The sequence below is a fragment of the Electrona antarctica genome (genome assembly GCF_951216825.1).
Source record: "Electrona antarctica genome assembly, chromosome: 4".
NCBI classification, from domain to species: domain Eukaryota; kingdom Metazoa; phylum Chordata; class Actinopteri; order Myctophiformes; family Myctophidae; genus Electrona; species Electrona antarctica.
Genome location: NC_136809.1, coordinates 36239049 through 36265854, shown reverse-complemented (window position 1 = coordinate 36265854; position 26806 = coordinate 36239049). Strand labels below are relative to the sequence as shown.

Below are 26806 nucleotides of genomic sequence, written 5' to 3'. Positions count from 1 at the left end.
GGTATTCCTGTAAGACCCTCCGTTCCCCGTCGCAACAACAGGCAGGCTGACAGCCAGCCAGGCAGGCAGGCAGGGTTTTTCCACCAGAAGCTACAACAACGAACAAAGACAGCGGGAGAAAGAAAGAAAGAAAGAAAGAGAGAAGAAGCACCTGAACTGGCCTTATAAAAGATGGCCCAAGCGAATATCTCGGTAACCGAGAGCCAGTTCAGGTGCCCTATCTGCCTGGACATCCTAAACGACCCAGTGTCCATCCCGTGCGGTCACACCTACTGCATGCTGTGCATCAACAACTACTGGGACCAGGCGGACTCGGGCCAGCCGCTGAGCTGCCCGCAGTGCCGGGAGGCGTTCAGCCCCAGGCCGGTGCTGCGGAGGAACACCGTGCTGGCCGAGGTGGTGGACAAACTCAAGCTGACCGAGATGGTCAGCTCGTCCGCCTCGCCGCCCGAGCTCTACCTGGGCGGAGTGGGTGACGTGCCCTGCGACTTTTGCCCGATCGAGAGCAAGCTGAAGGCGGTCAAGTCGTGCCTCGTTTGCCTGGCCTCGTTCTGCGAGCTCCACGTCCTGCCGCACCGGGAGGTGGGCACGCTGCGGCGGCACAAGCTGGTGCCGGCGGTGGAGTGTCTGGCGGAGCGGCTGTGTGCGCAGCACCGCCTAGGCCTGGAGCCGGTCGCCAGCGGTGGCTGCGACGGGGAGGCGGCGGTGGAGTGGAGCGGAGACTGTCTGCTGTGCGAGTCTGACCAGGAGGACCTGCACACCGTGGACACGCAGAGGACCAGGAGACAGGTGGCTTGTTTATAATGTCTTCCTATTGGCACTGTTCCATAGTATTTCCAACATTCAGAACCAAGTATTGTCTTTAATTTAAATATAACGCATCATATTCTGCCCCATACATATTACGTTTATATAGCCCCCTAGGCTATATACAATATATAAGTATCTTGTTATTTAGTATTTTTTTAAATAAATAAACGGGCCACTTATGTTCAGTGTTGGGCATAATATTACATTACTTATTACTTGGAATCAAGAGTAATAATATTTCATATTACTTTTGCGCCCCCCCCCCCCCCCCCCCCACACCTGAGGGGAAAAAGGGATGTACAACAACACGATCTGTTTAGTCAGCTTCTTTTAGAACTGAATCCAACTGTTTTGAATAATAAATAATATTAAGTAGAAAAGTCACCAATCAGCCAAAAAGGCTATAAAATAAAGCAGCAATCTAGATCTAGACCCTTTTAAATGAAATGTTTTCAAGCCAACAGTCAACAAAACAAATGTAATATCTGTAATATGTGCTATTTTTACAAAGTAAATAGTAATAATATTACTGTTTTGGCAGAGTAATACCTTACACTCTCGTTACTGGAAAAAGTAATAATATTAGGCTACAGTAATATATTACTAGTAACTAGTTACGTCCCAACACTGCTTATGTTTTATTTATTTATTTTACAGTATGCGTATAAGTGTGGAAAGTGTGCTGGAGAAATCCTAGCTGGCTCATAATATACACACACACACACACACACACACACACACACACACACACACACACACACACACACACACACACATCCTGATACATATATTGATAAAGTTGTTATTGTTGCATTCAAAAAATTACTTCCACTCTGTCTCTGGTTACCTAAGTAAGCCTGATATAGTGTATTAAACGATATTTGGGTTGTGGCTGTAATTGTTTTGGGCATGAAAGAGGGTAACCGGAATTGTCCGGAAGGCTCACCCCAAAACACGTTCGCCCTGATTTGTTTTGCTGACCTCACGCTGTGGCGCTTCTTGTATTCTTGTATTTGTTTTACTGAGAATAAGATTAGAAATAAGTTTAGGGTTATGCATAGTTTACTGAGGTTACGTTTAAGAATACCAGGTAGAGACCGCTCCGAGGTTGCCGTATTTTTGCCCGGGGCGACTGTGTTGGGGCGAGCGTTTTGGTATTCCATTAAAGCATGCAGTCTCCCTCTTAGTGTCTCTCTCACTCTATTGCTTTATCCCTCTCTCTTTCTGTCCCCATCTTTCCCGGCATGCACACTGTCTGTGATATATATGTTTATTTCAGGTTCAGCTCCAGGAATCTCAAAGAATAGTTCAAGGAAGGATCCGTGTTGGAGAGAGAGAGCTTGAGGAGTTTCAACAGAACCTGGAGTCGCTCAAAGTAGGGGACACGCACGCACGCACGCACGCACACACACACACACACACACACACACACACACACACACACACACACACACACACACACACACACACACACGTCAGCTGCCAAGGTTCCCCCACTTCTGACACATAGAGCATATAGCCTCAGAGGAACTTTGGTTAATTTAATCTAACTTGGCCTTAGTCCCAGTAGTGATAGTGTAGTATTTATAATCAGTCACCAAGTATGAAAATACAGCCAGGAGGACTTAACTACGGTAAACTTGGTCCTTTGTTTATTTTTAATGGTCATGTCATGTGAGGATGCTGTTCTTTGTACATGGATTTATAGTTGCATTGATGGATTGATGTTGTGTGTCTCTCTCTCTCTCTCTCTCTCTCTCTCTCTCTCTCTCTCTCTCTCTCTCTCTCTCCCCTCCTTCCATGACCCAAGCTTTTTTAGATTTCTGGAAGCAGCCTATGTTTTTTTTAGTTCGGCCTTGTACAAACTTCCCTCAAAAAAACAGACTGGGGACTTACAATGGAGGATTCTCCATGTGGCGGTGGCTGTTAATTAAATTGTGTCAAAAATGAATTCAACCATTTCAAATGAGTGTCCTTTTTGTGGGAAGGTGGAGAATATTGCTCATTGCTTTCTAGAATGTGGCAAGATCGATGAATTATTTGGTGTGTTAGAGAGTCTGTTTATTCTTTTCGAAGAGAAGTGGTCTAAAGTTGGGTTTATTTATGAAGCGGGGTACAGAACAATGCTAACAAGTGGCAGTTGCTCAATTTTCTGCTAGGGGAAGCAAAAATGGCGGTCTACTTGACCAGGAGAAACCAGATCGAAAGGGAAGTAACACAGGACCTGGTTAGTGTTTTCATCTCACTGGTTAGGGCGAGGGTTTGGATCGATTTTAGATTTCACCAGGGAATGAAAATGATGTGTTTTAATGATGTCATTTGCTCAGTTGTTGATGAGACTCTTCTTTTTGGTTTGGTTTTTGGGTAAGAATGCCCTTGTTTTGAACCTCGAATGTCTGTTGAAAAGTCAAAAAGTCAAATTTAGTCTTTTAAAAATCTTTCCAAGATATTGTCAAAACTCTTTGACAAGACATGACATTATGAATCTTCATGCAAACCTGTATATATGTTACAACCCAACTCCTACTGTAGCATAGCTTAATAATAATACAAATCTTTATTGCCCCAAAATATATTCCTCTTCACATGCAGGTCTGTTCAAACATTCACAACAAAACAGCCCATAGCACAGAAAAACACAACACCAAGACAATACAAAACCTGTATACTGCATATCTCTGCTGTCGGGAGGAAACCTCATAACTCCAAAATGTTCATTTTTTAGGAAATTAAAAATATATTTTTTTCAGGAAATTAAGAAAACCTTATATTTTTTAAAACAAAGCAATACCTCATCAAAGTTGGTGTTGTAACTTTATATATTGTCATGAGAGGGGGAGAGGTGGTGGAGTTAGTTGCTTTAGCAGACATTTTGAGGGTTCAATGGAGTTGAGAGGTTTTGTCTAAAGCACTTTTTACTACTTTCCATTGGTTCAATATTTTCGAAACAACACACAGACGTAAAAGTTGTTCAATAGCACTGATTTATGCAAAAAATGGAGTTCTGAATACTGTATACAGAATTCTGCTCTGTTTACCATTAATGGGTTAAGTCCAGACAGTGTGGGTTGTTTCAATGACCAGTTATTTGTGTCCACATTCAACTCTAGATAGTTGTCAGTGTACCACTGTGTATAATGAGAAATGGTGTTCTGATAGTCCGTAATAGAGTTATTGTCATGGAGCAGTCCGAGAAGGGGTGCATACTTAGTTTAGACTAGTCATTGGTTAGACGTGGGTTAAGGTTAGGTGTAGGTGTGCTGCCCCGTGGGAGGTTAGGTTTAGGGTGAGGGTTTGAGATAGGTTGTAGTTGTAGGACTAATGACTGGTCTAACCAATGACTAGTCCAAACCAAAAACTGTCTAAACTAAGTATTAAAAGTATGTGATGTGGGTGAGGGGCTAATAGTGTGTAGAGGAGTGGACTGAAGACACAACCCTGAGGGGCCCCATGTGATAACATGCTTGGCATTTCCCAAACACAGACATAAAGCATGTGAGTACTTTACCAGTTCCTCATGGCTTTGCTGTCTCCTCCTGTGCTGCTGGCTCAACGGTCCGTTGTCTACCGGTGTCCTCTCCCTCCAACTCGGAACAGCTCCAGTCTGAGTTTTTGTTTCCATAGTCCTCGTGTTGCTCCTCTTCGAGTGTTCAGGTTTTCATTAAAGACGAAACAAATGTCCTTAATTTAGGGTCCTTAATTATGTATCCTTTAATATAGTCCATAACTTCATGCAGCACGTATCTCCAGTGAAATATTCCCTTGCACACAAACACACTCTGGTGTGGTATAAAATATAGTAGCAATGCACAGTCATGCTCTATGGAGAGACCCGGTCCACAATGACACCCTTGATCTGCAGCTGGGTGTCTATAATCACAGACCATGGAAACCTGCGAAAAATGTCTTGCTGAATCATGTCCCTCCTGAAACTGTCAGATGTGTCAGTCATATCAATGATCAACAGTTGCAAGGTCAATCTCATTTGGTCAACAGTGCCCGTGGGCACTGTCCCCTAGTAATGCCAAATGAGATTGTGCCCGTGGGCACTGCACTGTGTCGAATGTGGAACGTGTGTGTCGAATTTCTTTTTATGCCCATAAATGGAGTTCTGGAGTTCTTTGTCAGACATTGTGATGTCAGAACAGGAGATTTCTGTATCTGTCTCTCTGTGTACCTTTATTCCTATATATGGAGTTCTGTGTCAGGCTTGTCTGGGCAGGGGCCCGGTCCAGAGCCCGGGCAGAGGCCTTTTTGGGGCGGTTCTGGACAACCGTGGGTCCGACCGACTCGACACCGGGCACTGCACTCCCTGTGGTGGTGTGGAACGTGTGTGGGACGTATTTAGGCATGCCCAAATATGGAGTCTGGCCCGGGCAGAGGCCTTGTGATTGTCAGCTGTGTCCCCTTGTATGCCCATATATGGAGTTATTTGTTAGGAATGCCCAAATATGGAGTCTGGCCCAGGCAGAGGCCTTTTGTGGCGATATGGAGTCTGGCCCGGTCAGAGGCCTTTTGTGGCGGTTCTGGACAACCGTGGGTCCGACCGACTCGACACCAGGCACTGTACTCCCTATGGGGGTGTGGAACACGCGTGTCGAATTTGAAGTAAGTGGAACGAACGGTTCTCGAGTTACGTGGATTACAGACACACAGGGACTTGGTGCATTTATAGTTGGATGATGTCACCGCTACTCAGTTGTACTGCATTTATTGGGAAATGCCAGAACAACCGGACAAGAATCTAATACTCAGCTGTGATTTAAGCTCATTTGGCATCATGATGTCACCGGCGCTACTCAGTTGTACTGTATTGGGAAATGCCAGAACGCTAAATCAACTGGACAATAATCTAATACTGTAATGCTGTACTTAAGCTCTTTTGGGGTCAATCAATAGAACACCACTGATGCGTCATTCTTCTTCCTATGCCACTAAAATGTGGAACGCCCTACCAACAGCCGTTAAGAAATGTGAATCCCTAGACTCCTTCAAAACCTCTCTCGAAGAGCACTTCTGCAATTCTAAACTGTAAAAGTGTTTAAGTACCCCCCCCCCCCCCCCCCAGTCTGTACATGTTTTCCCTTAATTTCTAACCGTGTATATGATGATTTCCTTTTATATGCTTGCATAGAAGTGTATGCCTTTAAATGTTGCCTGTATGTCTATAAACTGTTCAATCAATCAAACTCTCCATGTTCTAGGTCCAGGCCTCTACTGTGCTGGAGGACAGTGAGGCTTTGTTTGCTGAATTGGCCCTCCGGCTGGAAAAGACCAAGGCAGAGGTCAGACACACACATGCACACACACAGCATAGTGATACTGATAATTATACCTAGATGGAGCGTAAATGATAATAACATTATATACATGCAATAGTATTGTAAGAGATTTTATGTCAAAATGATCATAATAGCTCTATATTCTGTAATCATTGCAATATTCTGTAACCATTGCTATAGTGTTTGTTCAGCAACCAGGGTCTCTACAGCTCTTTACTAAACCGAACATTTATTTTTTTATTCTTTGGTTACCAATATTATCCTATCAGGAGGATAAATATATATATTTAAAAAAAAATCATTGTGCACACACTATATATATATATATCCTATATTACAATTGAAAACATGTGCCCAAAAGCACGCACAGGAACAAAAGGCACCAGCTACTACGTCACTGACACGCTGCAACACGCTGCAACACACACTGCAACAACACACTAACACGACACAGCCTTACCCTCCGCGTCGATCCACGGCTATCTCCTCATGTCGCGCCGCACGGCCACAATCGACACCAGCCGCGTAAAAATTGTCATCGCACTGCCACTAAAGCCGGCTCCCGTCCACACTCGCAAACAATATCAATATCAATAATAAACACAAACACGACCCAAGCACCGACACCCCCGCCTAATTTGTTGCCACGTCTATGAAAACAAGCACAAAAAAAATGCCATTCAACACGCTACTTACACACACTACCACTCGCTTACAATACGCGGACCTGGCAACACTACATTCCCTCTCCCATTGGCTCACAGCCCACCACGTGACCCACACAGGGAGGGAGACGATTGCGTGATGCTTCTATGTACAGGATTCTATAGGTCACCACTTTTGGTGTGACACACACACGGCTTCTGTTTACTAGAAGAAGAAGAACTACACAGCGCACACTCTGATTCTAACTTGGACACTTACCATAATGCTAACACGACCGCGTCGACACCTGGCGTGGTACAAGCGGGACAAACCCAGGCGCATATATGGACACCAACAACAACACTACACGCACACGCGCGCGCTGCAACAACAAACAGCTACGTACAGTGTGTGTGTGCGTGCGTGCGTGCGTGCGCGGGGGGGGGGAATTTGGATCGCCTCGCGATGCCGCGACAATGGCACTACACTACACAGGGCTCGCCAGTGCCACTACGTACTCGCATTTGCGACTTACAATATCACCGTGCGAATTGTAACATTCACTTTGTAGCACCGCTGCGACTACACAATCCAAACTACTTTAGAGCTACACGACGTTGCGCCGTTTACATCCACAACAATGTGTCACTCTCGGTTCTGCAACGCTGCTGGACAAGTATAGCACGGTCGAAGGCAGCGCACCTACTCCCCCCCCCCCCCCCCCCCACACACACACACACACCAGAGAGGGAGGAGAGAGAAGAGAGCGACAGAGAGACAGAGCACACACGTCTTCACGTAGGAACACAGATAGACAAAGACAGCGCTTTCCTGTCCTTACCTTTTCTCTCACATTGTTTTCTTAGCTTTGTGACTGACCAATGAGAAGCAGATTGTATTGTCTGCAAAGCAACTATGTGTCTGTCACAAATAAAAGTTCTGTCCTGCAAGCCCATGTCATGTCAACACAGACAAGGCAGCTGTGCGCGCGGTGACTCCTGCAAATTACACTGACCCAATATTATTTTGTACAACCTAGCAAAGCATGGTTTGGAGAATAGGCTGCTCTCTCTTCTTACAAGACATACGCCATTGCATACAGGTTCTCAACCTTTTTAATTTCAAGGACCCCCATAACTCTGACAGTAAAACCAAATGGACCCATAAGAGTCCCATTTGATTCCATTTGTACAGTATCAGAGTTAAAAGTTATAAAACAGTCCATTTGGTTCCATTTGTACACTCTCAGAGTTACACACCTGTAGGGTCCACTTGGTTCCATTTGTACACTCTCAGAGTTACAGACCTATAATGGGTCCATTTGGAACCCCCTCAAGGAACCATGAGGGTCCCTGGATCACACCTTTGAGAGCCACTGCTTTCAAAAAATACATAACTAATATAGAGCATATTTGATCAATTTAATGTTAGGCTACAGATTATTTTGACATCTGAATTTAACAGAACCGCCCACGCACGACACATGTGTCCACGTGTCACTGTGGACTTCTGTATCTGTGGACTTCTGTATCGCAACGCGGGGCAACGCAACTCTGGGATGAGCGGGCCGAAGGCCCGCGAAATTCTAGTATATATACATACATACATACATACATACATACATACATACATACATACATACATACACCAGAGCAACATCAACTGCTAAGACTTGACCGTGTCTGTGTCTTGTATTCTTTCATATGGCATGTGGAGGATTATTGAACAAATCAGTATTTCAGTGTATTCCTGGCTCCAAGTTTACTCAGCACTATTACCGTGTGCCTTCCACACAGGTGCGAGGCAAGCTGGAGGCCAAGGAGCGTGCTGTAGTTGGGCGCACCGAGAGGGACATAGAGATGATGGAGAAGGATCTGGAGGATCTGAGGAGAAGAGACCAGGAGATCAGTCAGCTCCTACAGACGGAGGACAACACCCACTTCTTGCAGGTGAGGAGCAGAACTTGAAACGGATGTATAAGAGAGTACGCTGCATGGAAATCGCTAAATTTATCATCTCGGTTATGTTGCCTATACTGTAAGGGTTAATAATGATGGTGATCTTAATTTGAAGTCATATGGCCCAGCTCTGGGAGAGAGAGAGCAGAAGGATGGAACAAGATTAAAGCCTGAGGCGTGAGTCAGCATTGGCTAATGGAAAAAAAACCTGAGCCTGGCTGCCATAGTGCTTTCTAAGGATGTGATAATGGAGGGGAAGCCACAAAGGAGTTGTGTGGATCTAGACCTGTATTTCCTAAACAATGGTCAACTCTGGACCCATTGTTGTGGCGCAAGTAGGCAAAAAAAAGAAAAATCACACCCGTGTGAACTGTGAAGTGAGGGGCACTATTATCATCGTACATCATCCATTTATTGTCAGTGGGAATTTAATGTTTGTGTAAGACGAAAATCTACACTATAGCTGAATTTCCCCCTCAAAAAAGAAAAGAAAAAAGAGAATGGAAAAAAAGGAAAATTGCGGCCCTCACACCTGTGTCCGCCACCGATCTGACTGATATGTCCATATATGGAGATCTCTGTATATGTCAGTCCTTGTCCCTTTTATGTCCATATATGGAGATCCCAATGTCATTAGTATATGCCTATATGGGCATGCCCCCATTTGTTCTCATATAGATCCCTGATTTCATCAGTATATGCCTATATATGGGCATGCCCCTTTTGTGCCCAGATATGGAGCTGACTGATTTGTTTGTTCCTGATGCCATGACAACACATTGAGGTTAGACAACACACTCCATATTTTGGTGTAGCTGCATTGAACTGTGAGCTTGTAGTAAGGCCTAAGTGGTTAATTCATAATGTTGTTTTTGTGTCCCAGAGAGACATTAAAGGTCTTGACTCTTGAGCTAAAAGGTTAGGGAACCCCTGATCTAGACAGTATTGTTCTATTCTCTCCTCTTACTCTCCCAGGCGGCCCCCCTGCTGTGCGTACCTCTCACCATCGGTCGGCGCTCCAGAGCCCAGAGCATGCCAACGTCAGAGGCCTTCAGCGCAGCCAGGAAAGCCCTGTGCCACCTGCGCGCTCGCATGGACGAGGTGTGCAGGGAAGAAGTGGACAAAATCTGTCGTGCCGGTAGGGGATATACAATACAGACTTTTCAGTATGTTATACTTTGGTACTGTATGCAAGCATATTTTCATGCCGATACTTTTGTACTTTCACTCAAGTAAAAATGTTATACAGGCCTTTTACTTGTAACAGATTATTTTGATATTGTAGCATTGCTACCTTTACCTAAGAAAATCACACCCGTGTCGTGAGGGGCGCTAATATATTAAAGTCTAACTCATGTTGATTAGGTGATGGTGATGTAAACCAAATGGTGACAACACATTTATTTTTAATGGCATTTAATGTTTGTGTTAGGGACAAGATGAGGTACATTTTCCCTTCATTGTCAATGGCGTTTTAAAACAAACATTAAACCCCCTTCATTGTCAATGGCATTTTTAAAACAAACATTGAACTAAAGACAAACATTAAACCTGTATATAGGAGGGGCTAACGCCCCTCAAAAAGAAAACAAAATAATGCGTACGCATAATATGAAAACATTGTCATATCTAGTAATTTGATTTGGTCCTCTTGAATTTAAATATTCAAGAGGACCAATGTGCTATAAAAAAAACAACAAAGTCCTTTTTATATTATCCTCAGTGTTATGTTATCATGCATTTTAAAACTGTTTTTAACATTTAATATCATATTATTTATATAACCAGTCCATAAAGCAGTTTTAGCTGCAGTACCATAATGTCCTGATGTGTTGGGGGCACTGTAATGTGTATACAAATTATTTTCTCTGCCACACCCTCATCCCAGACCCAGCATAAGGACCACCCCCTCCCTTCCCACAGTCTCCAAAGATGAAATGCAAATTTGGAACTGAGGAGGGAGGGATTATACAAAGTAGGGAGATACCTATGACATCGCGAGTAGCACCAAATCAGTTGGCTTGTTGTGAGTACATAAAATCATGAGTAGCACCAAATCAGTTGGCCTGTTTTGAGTACATAAAAACCCAAATATGATGAGAAAGTCTCATTGTTCAAAATGGGGTATTTGTGGGGATAGAAGGCGCGTAGGGGAGCCCAAACACAAACAAATAAAAGAAAGAAAATTTCATGTTGTAGGACCTTTAACACTGAGTCAGCCTCTTTAACGCCAACATTACACATTCGCACACTTTACCATGCACACACAACAGTTCCACTGGCACCATGTTTCACGATTTATGAGGATGTTTCTTTACGTTTCCTTCCCAGTTAACGAGAGCGATGTGTCTGTTGGAGAGTGTGTAAAAGGTAAGCACATGAAACAAGACACACACACACACACACACACACACACACACACACGCACACACACACACACACACACACACACACACACACACACACACACACACACACACACAGTACAGTAGACACAACCCTGTCAACCCTGACACTGTCAGCAGCAGGTGACCCAGTTTATCAGACTGAAGGCTTTAACATGGCATTTAACACCGAGTGGGACAGTAACATCAATTATTTATTCAGCTTGAAGAGGACAATGAGATATCCAGTACATTGTACAACACACTCTGGCACACCTCCAGTTCATTTCAGCTCTGTTAACTTCTAATGTCATCATCATTCACCTATAAAAAGATGTATTATTTATATTGCGATGGGAGAGCGCTGTCCAGCCAACACCAACTCGGGACTCCTGAATCAATGCCCTCCTACACTCCTATCCTCTACAGTGTTGTTAGCTATGCTGTCGCGCCCATTGTTATAATAATAATAATAATCATTATAATAATAATAATAATTAGGAATAAAGGGAGGTTCCACCGCGCCTCGAGCCTAAATCGGGCTGGTCCGGTGCATCTCAGGAGCAGACACATAATAGCTGAACAAAGAAGGCGCTGGGGCAACTCGGACAACGTTTCCATGTCAGATTACATGAAGATGTAATCTGATGTCAAAACGTTGTCGTTCTTGCCTTGCACCCCTCCAATACTTATTATTAGTTAGTAGTAGTAGTAACCATAGTAACAGCAGGAGTAGTAGTAGTAACAGTAGCTGTAACAGTAGCTTGTAGTAGTGACATATACTTAGTGCTTCAGTCTCGCTTGTTGGTGCACCGGGCTCTTGCACAGCCGTTGTTTGATTTGCTGGCTGTGCTATAGTAGTGGTTGCTGGCTGTGCTATAGTAGTGGTTGCTGGCTGTGCTATAGTAGTGGTTGCTGGCTGCTATAGTAGTGGTTGCTGGCATTGCAGTTGATGCGATTATTTGTCCCGGTCCCATCATTTCCAGTGGCAGTTTGTACGATGAAGAATTTCACCTACTTTTGTCATCTTAAGATATGTGCGGGGGGTGCGCGCAAGTGTGAACTTAAATAACATGGGGCATAAACAAAACAGAAACCTGTTCCAATAAAAAATTCATATGATTTTCCACCTATTCTTTTGTCATTGAGCCAATTCCCCCATTTTCTCCCATGTTTGTCCCAAACCTGGCCTTGAGGAGGGTGTAGACAAGCATAATGTCTCCTCCGAAACATATGAAGTTTCCAGCCCGACAGTGAAGAGTTTCACCAGAGGGGCATGATAACGCATGCGGAGGAACACGCTGTCACACCAAGTTTATTTCCATCACTAGTCGTAATTAAATTAATTCATAAAATTACACTAAATCTGGACAATGTGGTTGTAATGATTTATGAATGAATTGCAAGTGTAAAAAAATACTGCAGTGTCTCTCTCTCTCTCTCTCTGTCATCTTCATTTGTAGCCACGCCAGCGTCGCCGTTCCCTCTCTCCTCTCTATCTCTACAGCCGACTGACCAGCGGATGAGAGCAGCGTTCCTCAGGTGTAAGTACAGTAACACCTGTCAGTCGACACCCTGTTTCCATTCCTCACATCTCTCGGAATCTTTTCATCCTTTGACCTCCCCCCCCCCCCTTCTGTCTTTTTCGTTGTCTCCTTGTCTATCTTTCCACCTCTGTCTCCCTCTTTCTATACCCCTCTCTCCATTCCTTTCTCTTCTCCATATAGCTTTAGTGTACGAGACACCTGAGAAGCCGGCTGGCTTTTTTTTTGTATGAGCCTCATCAATGATCGATAGGGCATCATACTGTACTTATGACATCCGATCCCATTGTTGGGGGCAGATGTGACATCCATTTCCAACGGATGCAAGCAGGCTCACAGTGTGAGAGCACAGTAAGGCACCATGTTATGTCGTGTCAATAATTCAACAGGTCACAGCCAGATCAAGGCAGCTTGTGTCATATTTCCACTAGAGGCCAAATGTCAGCCACAATGCTTGGCCTGTCTAGGTGTCGCTAATTGACAGCAATAGCAGAGGGGAGATATGGAAACATATCTGTGATGCTTTGAGTACTTCCCACCATATTTTGGTTGATTTTGGTTTGAAAGTCCACAAATAGATTTTTACTGCTGCTGGGTAAAGCGTAAGTGATTTGATGAATGTGGTTTCTCCAGCGTTCTGCTGGTGGGTGGACGTGTATGGCAGGCGAGTGGAGAGGAGGGCTGTCTTAATGTGTTGACTCATCTCATTCTGCATTATTCATAGAACAACAGGATGCAGCCTGCTCTGTTTTAGAAGTCTGTATATAAAATATATGAGCGTACCAGTTGTAAATTGTGACAAGTTTTAGAAAATGTAAGAGGTGGATTTCTGCGTTTCTCTCCCTTGGCTTTAGGCAATTTCTTTTAACCCATTTCTGCTCTCCGATTCTGACCCTAATTCTCACTTCTGTCTCTCCCCTATGTTCAGTTTTACATAATATCTCGCCTGTGTAAGCAAGCTGTATCTCAGCTTATCTGCAATTATCTTTCTCCATCTGACCCCATACTTTCATCATCTTCTTTTCTCTGCCTCCCCCCCAGTCTCCTCTCGCCTGTCTCTCGACCCAGACACGGCCCACCCCACCCTCGGTTTGCTGGAGAGCCCCCATGGAGTTCACTGCGGCGAGGAGCCCCAGTCGTACCCATCTCACCCGCAGCGCTTTGACTCGGTGGCCCAGGTCCTGTGCCGGGAGGGCCAGTTCGGAGGAGCCAGCTACTGGGAGGTGGAATGGAGGGGTGGGGGCTGGGTGGACATCGGCGTCACCTACCGCGCCATCGGGCGCAAGGGGGGCGGCAAGCCCTGTCTGCTGGGGCGCAACGACAACTCTTGGCGGCTGAGGTGCACGCACGCCGGCTACGCGGCCTGGCACGACAACCGCAAGACCACGGTCGCCGCGCCTCTGTGTCCCAGGATCGGCGTGTTCCTGGAGCGGCAGAAGGGAGCGCTATCCTTCTACGGCGTGTCGGACACACTGGTGCTGCTGCACACTTTCCGCTGCCCATTCTCCCAACCTCTTTACCCAGCGTTCCGCCTAGACCTGGACTCCACTCTGCTCATCTGCCCCCCTGAGGCGGGGAACGGAAACCCACCTTAACTGCAACTCTCCTCCAAGACCCTCTCTGGTTTGCACTAGAATGGAGGAAGCGGATGGTCCGCTCTGCTTTGGTACCTTTTTTTTTACAGGTCAGAAAGAAACACTGCAACCAGAAATCAAACATCTGTGTAATAGTGTACCCAGGGTGAGGCCAATATGTCTGCCCTTTCTATATATTATTTTTCTTCGTCTCCTTTCATCTGTCTCCTCATCAGTATGCTCTTTCTTGTTTAGCATAGGACAAACTAACACATTTTGGTGTCTTGACAGTGCTGTATTTCCAAACATTTCACTGTGGCCATCGATCCTATGGAGGTCAGTGAAGTCTGGAAAGGAACTCCAGTTCTAAAATGATTTTGCCCCAAAATGTAACTTACTTGGCTAGTTGGCTCAAGTGTCAATCATATTTCCCAACTCGGATCAGTATACATGCCAGATCCAATCAAGAAACTAATTTGGTGAAATTGCAGGATTTTGAAATGGAATATTACATGTATAGAAATTATAGCAATTTCTCCATATCTCCATTGTGTCAAACATGGAAGAGGAAATAACCAATCCATGGGAGTCTCCATGATGATGTTTGTTTGATATGAAGATGCAGTGATTATGGTATCCATAATTGTAATCTATTCTGTACAGTATGGTAGGAAGGAAGAAACCCTGTCTGAGGACACAGATCCGCTATAAACTGCTTAATACTATTCTTTGATAACTATAATACAGTTCTGTTTGCCTCATCTGTCGGTTATAGAGTATGCAGTATCTGTGAATATGCAAAAGTCACAAATACGTATCGCTAGTGTCAAAGAACGTCATCTCGTTAAAATAATGATTACCATTCGAGTTGGGAAACCTCACTTTTACACTAAGTGAAAGTAAACCTTCCTGGTAGCGACCTCAGATAAAATGTCGGGTTAGGGTTACAGTGTTTTGTTTTGTATTCGATACCCCATTGCCTGCAGCACCGAAGTCTGACGTGACTTTCAGTAGAGGGCGCCAGTACACAGGTTCATGTATTTGTGAGTGGTGCAACCACTCCAAGGAACAGCAATGTCCGTGTCCGTGTGACACCTATGTGACTCGTGTTAACCTATGTTTGTGTGACTCATGTGTGACTCATGAGTACCAGTAGGGGCGCTGTCGTGCCAGAAACAGAGAGAGAGAAATAGTGCTGCACTGTTGCCTGCTAATGAGAGCAAGAGAGAGGGGGGGGGGGGGGGGGGGGTGTGTACCACTCGGTTCACACGGGTGTGATTTTTTTATTTGCACTGGGGGATTTTAGGTCGCTTCATATAAGAACTGTGTTTGAAAAATAAACCAATCATCCCGGCCTTTCTGTCAGGGGGGTGGCTGTGCGTCGTTAATGATGTCCATTCATATTTGATACAGCCAGTTTCTGGAGAAAATGGAATTAATGTAGTCGCAAAAGCCTTGAAACTACAAGGGTATGAAAGTAACCTAACCACGAAACATTAAATATCAATACAAAAAATAAAAAACGTAAATAACATGTCAGTTTCTGTTGTGCGACGGGCAGCTGCAGCCACCCCACCTACCCGGAAATGTCGTCTCTGGGTTGTTTGACTCGTTTCTAGCGGTTATTGTGTTGCTCTTTGGGTATATTTGTACATTTCCACCTTCAGTCGATGCTTCATATCCATATGAGTGAAAAGGCTGGGATGATTGGTTTATTTTTCAAACACAGTTCTTATATGAAGAGATCTAAAATCCCCCTATGGGGATTTCAATGCAAATAAAAAGTACACAAACCTGTGGACTGGTGCCCTCTACTGACAGTGACGTCAGGACTTCGGTGCTCTATACCAAAATAATGTTCTTGAGATGGTGCTAATTCAGAAGATTGTTTATTTGTTACCAAGCACTGTAAAATGCCTTTTAGCCTGATGAGAAAACTTCCAATCAAGCTTGAAACATCAAAACGATGGGATGTTCTTGAGCCCTGTGAAATGGCATGCTATCGTGTAGATAGTACAGAAAACAATCTTTCACTTATTTAATTTTTATCTTTTTATTTATCTTCTATTATTTTATTTGTCCCCACTCTAGTTGTGGCCAATTACAGGGACTACACTATGTGTATAGCCTAGTCCCTGTCACTGCTAACTCGTACTGTTTGCTCTTGGTGAGGGTGTAGTCAACCACATCTCTTCCAATACACATGGAGTTTTCAGCTGACAGAGGCCCCTTTCCATAACGCATGGGGAGGAACACACTTATCCCAACCTGTAGGAGTCCCTATTGCAGTCAGGCAGTGAGTAAGCCTGGGACCGAGGCTAGGCGGTGACAGAGAATGCCCTCTCCTCCGCCAGCTGGCTTCTCATCCACAAACACGGCCAAGTGTGTTTGTTGGAGCGAAACCTCTGTCTCCACACCATGGTGGTGCACATGTTCTTTACCTCTGCGCCATCCAGGTAGCGGGATGTAGCATTTTTCAAAGCAAAGTTTACCTAGTGCTTCATACTGTAGGTGCATGGGGAAGATTATTTAAAATGGGCTTTGGAAGTGACATTGAAATATGTTTTAAAAATAATACCTCTCCTTGTTGCTCATTAACATGTAAAGAGATGCACTTCTTTGCCATAAAATGCATTTGCACACATGACAGCACTGCATTATAAAAGTGCCGGGTCATAGCATTTAGTTAAATTGTAGCATTTTCTTAAACCTTCGCTTCCATGTTATAATTGTTTTGTAAAGTGTTGTGTGTCTGTGTGTTGCACCTGTGTATTATTTAAAGTACATTACTAATAAATTGAACCAACACGTGTGACAGGCCAGTCTGATGCATTGTTTTGTTGTTAAGCACACACCCTGACCCTGAAATAAGGTCATGGCTTTATCAGAGAAGGTGCTATCAGAGGAGGAAGCAGCGACGTCTCTCGTGCGAGTTCAATGCAGGCAACTCCGCTGAATGGTGAGTTCTCCTGACAACATGAAACCTACCGGTAAGTTGACTTCATGTGTGTTAACAGAATACTGAACAGGGTAACATACTGTAGGATCTGGGGAACTTTGGATGCTGGAAAGACAACAATTAATAATGATAACATAATTCTAAATAAATGAATGCAATTTAATTTATTTCATTATCAACAAATTACAAACTCATACAAAGAAATAAGTGGGAGTCTGAAAAGATCTGTTTTCAGTCTGTGGCTGCAGGCAGATGTGATTCTGCAGTTCTGAATGAGGGGAGATGCCAGTCCTCAGCTTGGGGCCATGATGGAGAACTTGGAGAAGAGTCTAGACTCTAGATAGAACACTTGGCCAGGGTGCCGTAGGGAAAGGCGCTTTTGCCGATTGAAGTGTGAGGAAACAGTTGTGATCTTGCCAAGTTGCCATGCCCTAGGTCACCTTGTACTAGGTGACCAGGTGTTTTGATTTGGATGCGAGTAGCAACCGAGTGCCAGTTGCGTGAGTGCAGATGTGGGGAGATGGGAAGATTTTGAGGATGAAGACCAGGAGTGTTGTGGCTTTATCCATCAGTTGTAGCCGTTTGAGAGCAATGCTGGCAGACCAGCAAGAGGGGAGTAGTTGAAATTGGAGATAATGGAAGCCTGGATAAGGAGGTGGGCACACTCATTGAGCTTTTGGCCAATCCCATGCCAAGCAGTGCAAGGTTTTTCAGCATCTCACAGCCAATAGCACCACAGCCCACCTGGAAGAGTAGAAAGGGACCCATGTCAAAACAGGTGTTACAGTTTAGTGCTCATCATGACCGCCCTACGCTCGGACAGCTCCTTTTGTTTCATCTACACCAAATGTATTTGCGGGAAAAAGCTGATCAACAAATGTTCACCCCAGAATATGGATGCTAGGTTTCAAGTGGTTAAATGGAGATTCTGTGGCTATACCCACTGCTGCAGGGGAGTGAATTCCCCTGTATGTGTAGTAGTGAGAGCCTTAAGGACCTGCTGACTGGCCAGGCCTCCTGTCTGTGGCTGCTTCTAAAGGAGGAAGGGCTCCTCTCGCTGGCCTGAAGAGGTAGCGCACCAACTCAGCGTTCACTTTGGAGCCTGGCCAGGTCAAAGGGTGAAAGAACAATAAAGGTCTCCACACACCGGGTGCGAATCGGATGCGAATTCGGATTTTTAGCTGCGTTTCTCCATCGGTTTTCCGAAAAACGCGGCCGGTGTGCAACCACCTTTACACTAATAGAGCAAGTGTGTGTGTGTGTGTTGATATATAAAGATACTTTATAATAAACCATTATACAATATGTAATATACACAGCAAGCAATACAATACAATTAAAATGAGATGCTATAACACAGTGGTGCTCAACCTTTTCTGGATAACCCACCCATCTGATCACAACAAAACACATCGATTGATTGTGTTTTGGCTGGGATCAATGGAAGGAACCTAGTACACATTCAATTCCTATTTATCAGTAATAGTAGCACAATGAAAACTAATTTTTCATTATTTAAAAAACAAATTATTAGTGCCATTAGAGTCCTTGGTACATCTTTTACTCACTTGCTTTTGACACCGTGAACCACTCCATACTGGTTAACAAGCTAAAAGCAATTGGTTTTGATGGCACATCAGTGAGCTGGATGCAATCCTACCTGGAGGGGAGAGAACAGATGGTGGAGGTGAACGGAACACTCTCCCCCCATACTTTTTTGGGACATTCATTGTTTCCCCATTAACTCCCATTATATGCAGAGTAGGATTTTGTGCATGCAGTTTACTGTAGGTGGTATATGTAACAATTAATTATGTTTGATTCACACTTATAATTACACACACACACACACACATGCAATGACATGAGAGTATGTTATAAAAGTATATAAACATGTAGGCCTATAATAGTAATAAATTAGCATAATTAGCTAATTATTCCCCAAAACAAGACATTACTATAACTTTGCTTTACTTAACTTAAAAAGGTGATCTAAGAGTCTAAGTCTATGTTTGTGATGTTTAGAAATTCAACTGTTACCATAGTTCAATCCACCTTTTTAATTTGCATAAATCGTGAAAGAAACAACATTTTTCACAATTTAGTCAAGGATTATCTTAGTCTCTCTTAGACTCTTAGAGTCTATACATGTCCTGAAATTCATATCTTGCCTTGACTAAATGATTCAACCTTTTGTCATTTAGCATATTTGCATAACTGGGCTGAAACCCATAAATAGCTATTATATGTTTTGCTTTACCTTTATTGAGAAGGATCTTACAGTCTAAGTCTGTTTTGATGTCCATAAAATAACGTCTTGTCATAATTAAGTTATGTAACCTTGATGACTTTAATCCTGGGGCAAGCCTTGAAGGAATCAAGCATGTCTGGTCTGACTACTTTCAAGTCTTCATGCGCACAACTGAAGCTGAGGATGTCCTGGTCGTGGACACCATGTCAACAGATGACCTGTCACCCTCTTGGGGTTCCTAGCAAGATGTCCCTGAGGGCTTAGCAGTCACTACTTATTGAAATGACCAGTTGCCCTCTGAAAGATCTGAGGAAACAGCAGTCCTACCTCCACCACACCCGAATACCCCTATCTGGTCAGCATATAACTCAATCCTGGCATCTGAGAAGCCTTTGACAGAGGTATTCGTGCTTTGCATTTGAGATGAGATGAAATGAGATTCAATGTATTGTCAATGTACAGTACAGTACAGCACAGCGAAAAGTATTTTCGCATCTCACCAAAAATACTTTTCACTGTACTGTACTGTACTGTACTGTACTGTACTGTACTGTACTGTACTGTACTGTACTGTACTGTACTGTACTGTACTGTACTGTTCTGTACTGTTCTGTACTGTACTGTGATTTGATTGCAGCTCTACCTTATGAATGGCAAACACTGATAACAGACAGCGCAGCTGGTTGAGACTTGAGAGCATGAGCAGCAGGCCATGCTACTACAATAAAATCCTGGAGGAAGATCCCGAAATTGGGGAACTTTACCTTTCTTTTCTCAATGTGCTATGAAACTACGTCCCCTCTGATTCCCCTCTAAAAGACAAGAATTCATCAATGTACATTTCATGTTCAATAAGAATCAGATCCCTGTGCCATTGGGTGAATAATGCACTTCACATCACAAAGGTCACTGTAGGCCTTGTGGACATAGGAGGAGAGAGCAAGGTTATACTCAAAATCCTGTCCAACCAGAAGAGGACTATATGACTTTGGTTATGTTGATCAGCAACCAGAATAATACCACTGAATGTTTTCGCTTGCCAACAAAGGCCAAAGATTATAGTGGAATGTGGTGTTTTGTTTCTCCTTGTGACATCACACCATCATATATGGCCGTCAGTGCCTCATGCCTCGTGACACATCACACCACCATATATGGCTGTCTCCATATATGAAGATCACGACACTGCCCTCATCAAACCCTGGATAGCCATACATGGAGAAGACTGGATCATCACCTAGATCTGCATATGGAGCTTCAAAACTGGAGCTGACCTGTTCTGACATACCATTATGTTGATCCATCCCCACCCGTCCTTCCTCTTTGATGTCTCCCTTTTGACTGATACACCTGTCCATTTAAACTCTAGACGGGCCGGTTGACTGATACCTGTCCATTTAAACTCTAGACGGGCCTGTTGACTGATACCTGTCCATTTAAACTCTAGACGGGCCTGCCGCAAAGGTATTAGTGCAGCCGCGCCCGGCAGCCGGCGAAAACTATAGTTCTCAATAGGCCCGAAAATGAAGGCCCGGCCTACCTGGGCCCTTATCAAACCCTGTATATTCAATACACTGCCCCCGCCCACCATTAGATCTCCATATATGGAGCTGACCTGTTCTGACATTCCATATGTTGATCTGACCTAATGAAACCCTGTACACTCAAGACACGCTCCATATATGGCCAGTACAGAATTTATTCCATATGTTGATCTGACCCCCCCATGCCCAACAATCTGAAATTTATAGTAATTTGGGCTCCTAACTGATATGGATGACATCTCTTATTCTTATAGGTATGCTGATTTTAGACTGGATGCGGGGGATGGGGGGGCACCAGTACAAATGGCTGTGCTGGAACTTATGGCCTGCAAGTGTGTACGGACCTGCAAGCTTTCAGATTGCTCCTGCCTTGCCAACAAATTAAAGTGCACAGAAATGTGCAAGCTACAAACCTGAAGTGAAACTGATTGATATTGATATGACAGTGATGATTATGATGATGTTCATTGGTAATAATTCTTCATTTTTCCCTCTGTATGACATGTTTTATTCAAAAAGGCATATCTTTCCGGTGATAAAATGGCCACCAACCAAAACCAAAAAAGTCAACCAAAGAACAAGATTCCTATACAGGATCTCCTCACTGGTCAACAAAAACACCTTGAAGACCCTAACAGGATAGGAGCCCTCGTACAAGGTTTCTTCGACTATGCATGCACCTCCTGGTACCACAGCACCTCTAAGGCCCTTAAAACTAGGCTACTTGGCCTCACTTCCCGAACCCACCTCACCCCTGCCCACTTTGACAGGCTGGAATGGCTTAGGGTTGACGACCGAGTACAGCATCTTGCAATGGGTCTGGTCCACAAGATTCTCTACACCACCAAGATACCCATGTACCTGTCTAAATACTTCCTTAATGTCAACGAAGTCCACACCCACAACACCAGAGGGAGTTCAACAAACCATGTGCAACCCAGATTCGGCACAAACAAGGGTCTAAATTCATTCCGCTCCTATGCCACCAAAATGTGGAACGCCCTACCAACAGTCATTAAGACATGCAAATCCCAAAACTGCTCTCAACGGGCACCTACGGACGGCTGCAATTCGAAATTGGCCCCCGTAAAATCTGAATCTGAATCCCCCACCCACCCCTTTTCCCCCTCACTGTATATGTTTCTTTTCCCTTTTTACCTCCTCTATGATGATTTCCTGTTTTGACTATATAGTTGTGTATATTCGTACGTCTCTTAATGTTTTGATGAATTGAAAATGGTGGACCCTATTGTAAACAAGTGTAATGCTTTATGGCGTTGTCCACTCACAGTTAACAGTTTTTTATATTGAGTTGTACTTTAAATGTACTGTAATTCTGCAAACTGTTAATAAATCAATCAATCAATCAATACTCCAAGATATATGACAATAATTGACCTGGCTGGCAGAGCAACCAACGCGTCTCGATGTAAATCCTTAATAGCTACCAGCACAAAGGATATGCCAAGTCTCATCCGGGGTAGGTGAATCTATTGTTTCTATTATCCCCCCCCCGTCCCGTCCCGTCCCGTCCCACCTTGGATGTTCCAAAGAAGAGAACACTGGCCATAACACACTGGTAGAACATCTGCACACACCCAAAGATCTGATCTTCTCAGTAAGAATAGCCTGCTCCTCCTCCTTGCTGTAGTGTAGAGAGTTGTCAGACCAGTCCAACGACCTATTCAGATCCACGCCTAGAAACTTGTAGCCGTCTACAATCTCCATAATCTCCCCATTGATGGTGCTGGGGACTGCAGGTATCCTCTTGGTCCTTGGTCTTACTAGCATTGAGCTGGAAGCCATAGGCGCCGGAGAGGGGGTCATTTGGGTTTGAATGGTCTATTATTTGTCACACAGCAATCTGATTGGTGGACCACATAGGTGGACCTCCGACCTTTATGTGTCCTTGGTTTACAGACGCTCCACCAATCAGAGCTCGCCTATGTGCGTGCAGAATAGTGGATGTTAAACTCTTCATTTCATGCAAAGTGAAGAGACACTCACTGGTGCGAGAACAACACGCAGAGGATGACAGGAAAAACAATCTTGAGGAGGTTAGTTGTGTTTTGTGTTTGTATTGTTTGTTTCTTGTGTTCACACTATTGTTGAACTGGTGTCTGTTGAATAGTCATTGTGTATAATTGTGTTGATTATAATAGTTGTTTTCCCCTCTCGTGTTTGCACCTTTGCTTTATTGTCTATTGTTGTTTTGCTCAATTTCCATTTTAATGGTTGCATTGCTTTTTGCTTTTAAATGATGCCAATAAAATATTCTGACTATCCATCTATAGGTTGAAGAAGAGTTTCTTTGGCCAATCAAAGAGTTCAACAGATGATTCCAACATCATCCATTTCAGGTTTGTTCTTCTTGCATGTGTTAACAAATGTCATTTAGATAGCATGTTATTTGAACAGATCTGCTAGGTTCATTGTTTGCCTGATATCTGAGTTTACTGAGGCACCCTCTCTGCATTCTGTGTGATTACCTTGCTTAGAAGCAGTGGTGGATTTTTTTGTTTCTACTTAATGTAAAGTATCAAACTACAATGTAGAAAGTAAAAGTCAGGAATTAAAAATGTACTTTGTGAATGTACAAAAGTATTGGTATCATGTTATCAATGTACTTAACGTTCTACAAGATCACACTGTGTCGCAACGCAGTGTGAGCTTGTAGATCGGCTATTTTCAAATGGCCAAAATGATAGGGCTGAAGTGGGTAATGCATGTTTTGTAATAACAATCAAAATCTACAAAGTAACTTCTAAATAATTGTATTTTATCATCAGCAGCCCTGTACCAACATCAGCTCGAGTCCAGGATAATAAACAGCGGGTTGAAGATCATGGTAGTTTCCATAATGTATTATTCTGTTGGAAAAATGTCCAAACTTTTTGAAAAATATTTTAAAATAGTGGAAATAGCAGAATTACAAGCTCTATGAGCTTTAAGATTTGGTACAAGATGATCTGCTATACAGTAGACATGCTAGTATAACATTATAAAATATGGCCTGTTTTGGTACATAGTACATGCATATTAAGTTATTTGTCATATATGCCCTCTGCAATTGTAGATTCCAAAGTGTAAAAGTGTAAAAGTGTATAATGCTAAATGCTTAAATTGTAAATTGTAATAGCAAAACATGTTCCATGTTCAATGCCAAAAATGTAATTAAATTGTTAATCACAATTATTTGTATGTCAATTAATCATCAATGTCAACTTATCATGCAGGGATCTTCTTCACCTCAAAGCAAACTCAGAAGAAGAAGAAGAAGAAGAAGAAGAAATTATCCAAGTTTACAAGTGTGAGGAAGAGCAGGGATGCTGCTGCTGCATGGATAGAGCGCATTGTAGATCATTTACAGTAAGTATTACCACCTGACATTCTTAATGTGTGTGCTATTATTAGTTATTGTGTCTTGCTCTATGAAACCACGGTTGAGAGTGTACACTATAGAGAGTATGCGCGTGACATCATCATCAAACCCGGAAGTTATGCAGGAATGCCTACCGAGTAGCAAAAAACTACTTTCTGGCCTTGATAGCCCATATATCCAAACAGAGAAGTCCTATCTGATTGCATTAAACAACGTTAAACAATGTTAAACTCGCTTTGCATGTTGCTTTGCCACTCGCTTTGCCACTCGATGTGCCGATGTTCGATGTGTTCGATGTTCACTTTAAGCATGCGCATACCCTCTATAGTGTTATGTTTCGTTCTGTATGGGTATTTCTTCTGAGTGTGATGTCCATCTTATGTTATCTTCTCTTATCTTAATTTGTTCAGGTGTCAATGGTCCAAGATGATTGCATCAGCTGATGAAGCTGAGCTGTCCACCACCACAAACGACAACATCATGCCTGGGAGGAGGAGGACAGACGATTCAGACTCCAGAACTCCACCAACGTCACCTCATGTCCAGGAGGATGAAGAAGTTGGCAATGCCTTGGTTGCATCAGGTCATGCAACTGAGCCATCCACCACAAGCAACAGTTCATTACAGTAAGTAGTACAATATCTGGCATGGTTGATTGAAAATGTATTCTCGAAAAGTGCATTGAGGTTTAAAACTCATATTGCAATGCTGTCGAGATTACACACACAAAAACGGTTACATTGTGAGGGTGGGAGATTTAAGAGCAGGTTATTAAATTGTCCATCCATAGGATATTGGGGCATTCATTTTTTAGCACAAGCTGAAGATTGTTCCATGAAACTGGAGCATCATAGCAGAAAGCAGTTTCTCAGTTCAGACTGGACCGGTGGATATGTGTGTACTTTAACTACTTTTATTATTTATCTTTGTCCTGCATTATACATGCACTGTTGCGGATGTATAGTGTTACATATTGTGATCATTTACTGATGGTGTTTCCTTTGAGTGTGATGACTTTTAGGCACGATTCATACTCCTATTTTAGCCGAATAAAAGGGGGGGGGGGGGGGGGTACCGCCCTAAAGTCGGCTCTTCGGTGCTACTGAAAATTTCTGACGAGCCGAAATCATTTCGGCACTACAGCGGTAAAATATGAGTATGAATCGGCCCTTACCCTGCTGTATCTAAAGTACCTGTGTAACTGTATCTTAAGCTGCTGTGCTGCCTTTGGCGGCTGAGTTTCCCTCGCAGGATCAATAAAGTCTTATCTTGTCTTATCTTATCACCAGCCCTCCACCGCCACCAACATCACCCCAGGTCCAGAATGATGAGCAGCGGGTTGAAGATGCAGGGAGCTTCACCTCAAAGGAAACTATGAAGACATTGCCTGCTGCTGGATGGAGAGAAAACACAATATGTTTCTTGTTTAGTTTTATTCTTACTTGTACTGTAGTTGATTCAATTTCATGTTTCTTGTAAAAATCAATGATATGTATAACTTGTAAATATCAACTAAATAGCTTGATAAATCATCAATCTTAAAATGTGTCTGTATAATATATATCTTATCTTATTAATGATAATAACCTTTGTTTATAGTGTTTCAGGGGAAAAGGTCCAGTAGAATGTAGCCAAATATACACACACACACACACACACACACACACACACACACACACACACACACACACACACACACACACACACACACACTATGCCACCAAAATGTGGAACGCCCTACCAACAGTCATTAAGACATGCAAATCCCTTGACTCCTTCAAAACCGCTGTCAAAGGGCACCTACGGACGGCTGCAATTCGAAACTGGCCTCCGTAAAATCTGAATCCCCCCCCCCCCCCCCCCCACCGCCCACCCCATTTTTCCCCTTACTGTATATGTTTCTTTTCCCTTTTTACCTCCCTTATGATGAATTCCTGTTCTGTTCTTTGACTATATATAGAAGTGTCTATTTGTACGTCTCTAAATGTTTTGATGAATTGAACAAGGTGGACCCTCTTGTAAACAAGTGTAATGCTTAATTGGGTTGTCCACTCACAGTTAACAGTCTTTGTATTGAGTTTGTGCTTGAAATGTACTGTAATTCTGCAAACTGTTAATAAATATTTCAATCAATCAATCAAGTCATCCTTTAGCTCAATGGATGGCCGTATTGGTCTGGTCCATTTAACATGCTAAACATCTGCACTCAATGCAGGAGAATGCGTCTCCTCCAGGCCTGTATTTATAAAGTGAGACTAATATGCCTACTACCACACAGTTGCACTGAACCGTCATTTGGTATCTCCTTGAGGACAAGAGGGGAGATAAAATTCCAGTTTGTAACAAGTAATGTAAATCTACTCAAATACCAATAATTGACAAACAAAAGGTAGACTAACAAACAGGTTCTGAGGCTGTGGTCATCACAACACGACACCCCTAATGACAAAGAAAGGGGTGGTGGTGGAACTTC

The 26806-nt window shown here is 43.4% G+C and overlaps 1 protein-coding gene across 1 annotated transcript; it reads left to right on the top strand.

Annotated features, from left to right (window-relative positions):
- On the top strand, positions 1-15422 carry LOC306921492 (E3 ubiquitin/ISG15 ligase TRIM25-like). Its single transcript, XM_079498634.1, has 8 exons — positions 1-789; positions 2090-2185; positions 6015-6095; positions 8534-8686; positions 9671-9833; positions 11027-11065; positions 12543-12623; positions 13665-15422. Exons 1-8 carry the CDS (start codon positions 172-174, stop codon positions 14216-14218), a joined length of 1785 nt encoding a protein of 594 aa, XP_079354760.1. The 5' UTR covers positions 1-171; the 3' UTR covers positions 14219-15422.
- Positions 15423-26806: the final 11384 nt, after the last annotated feature.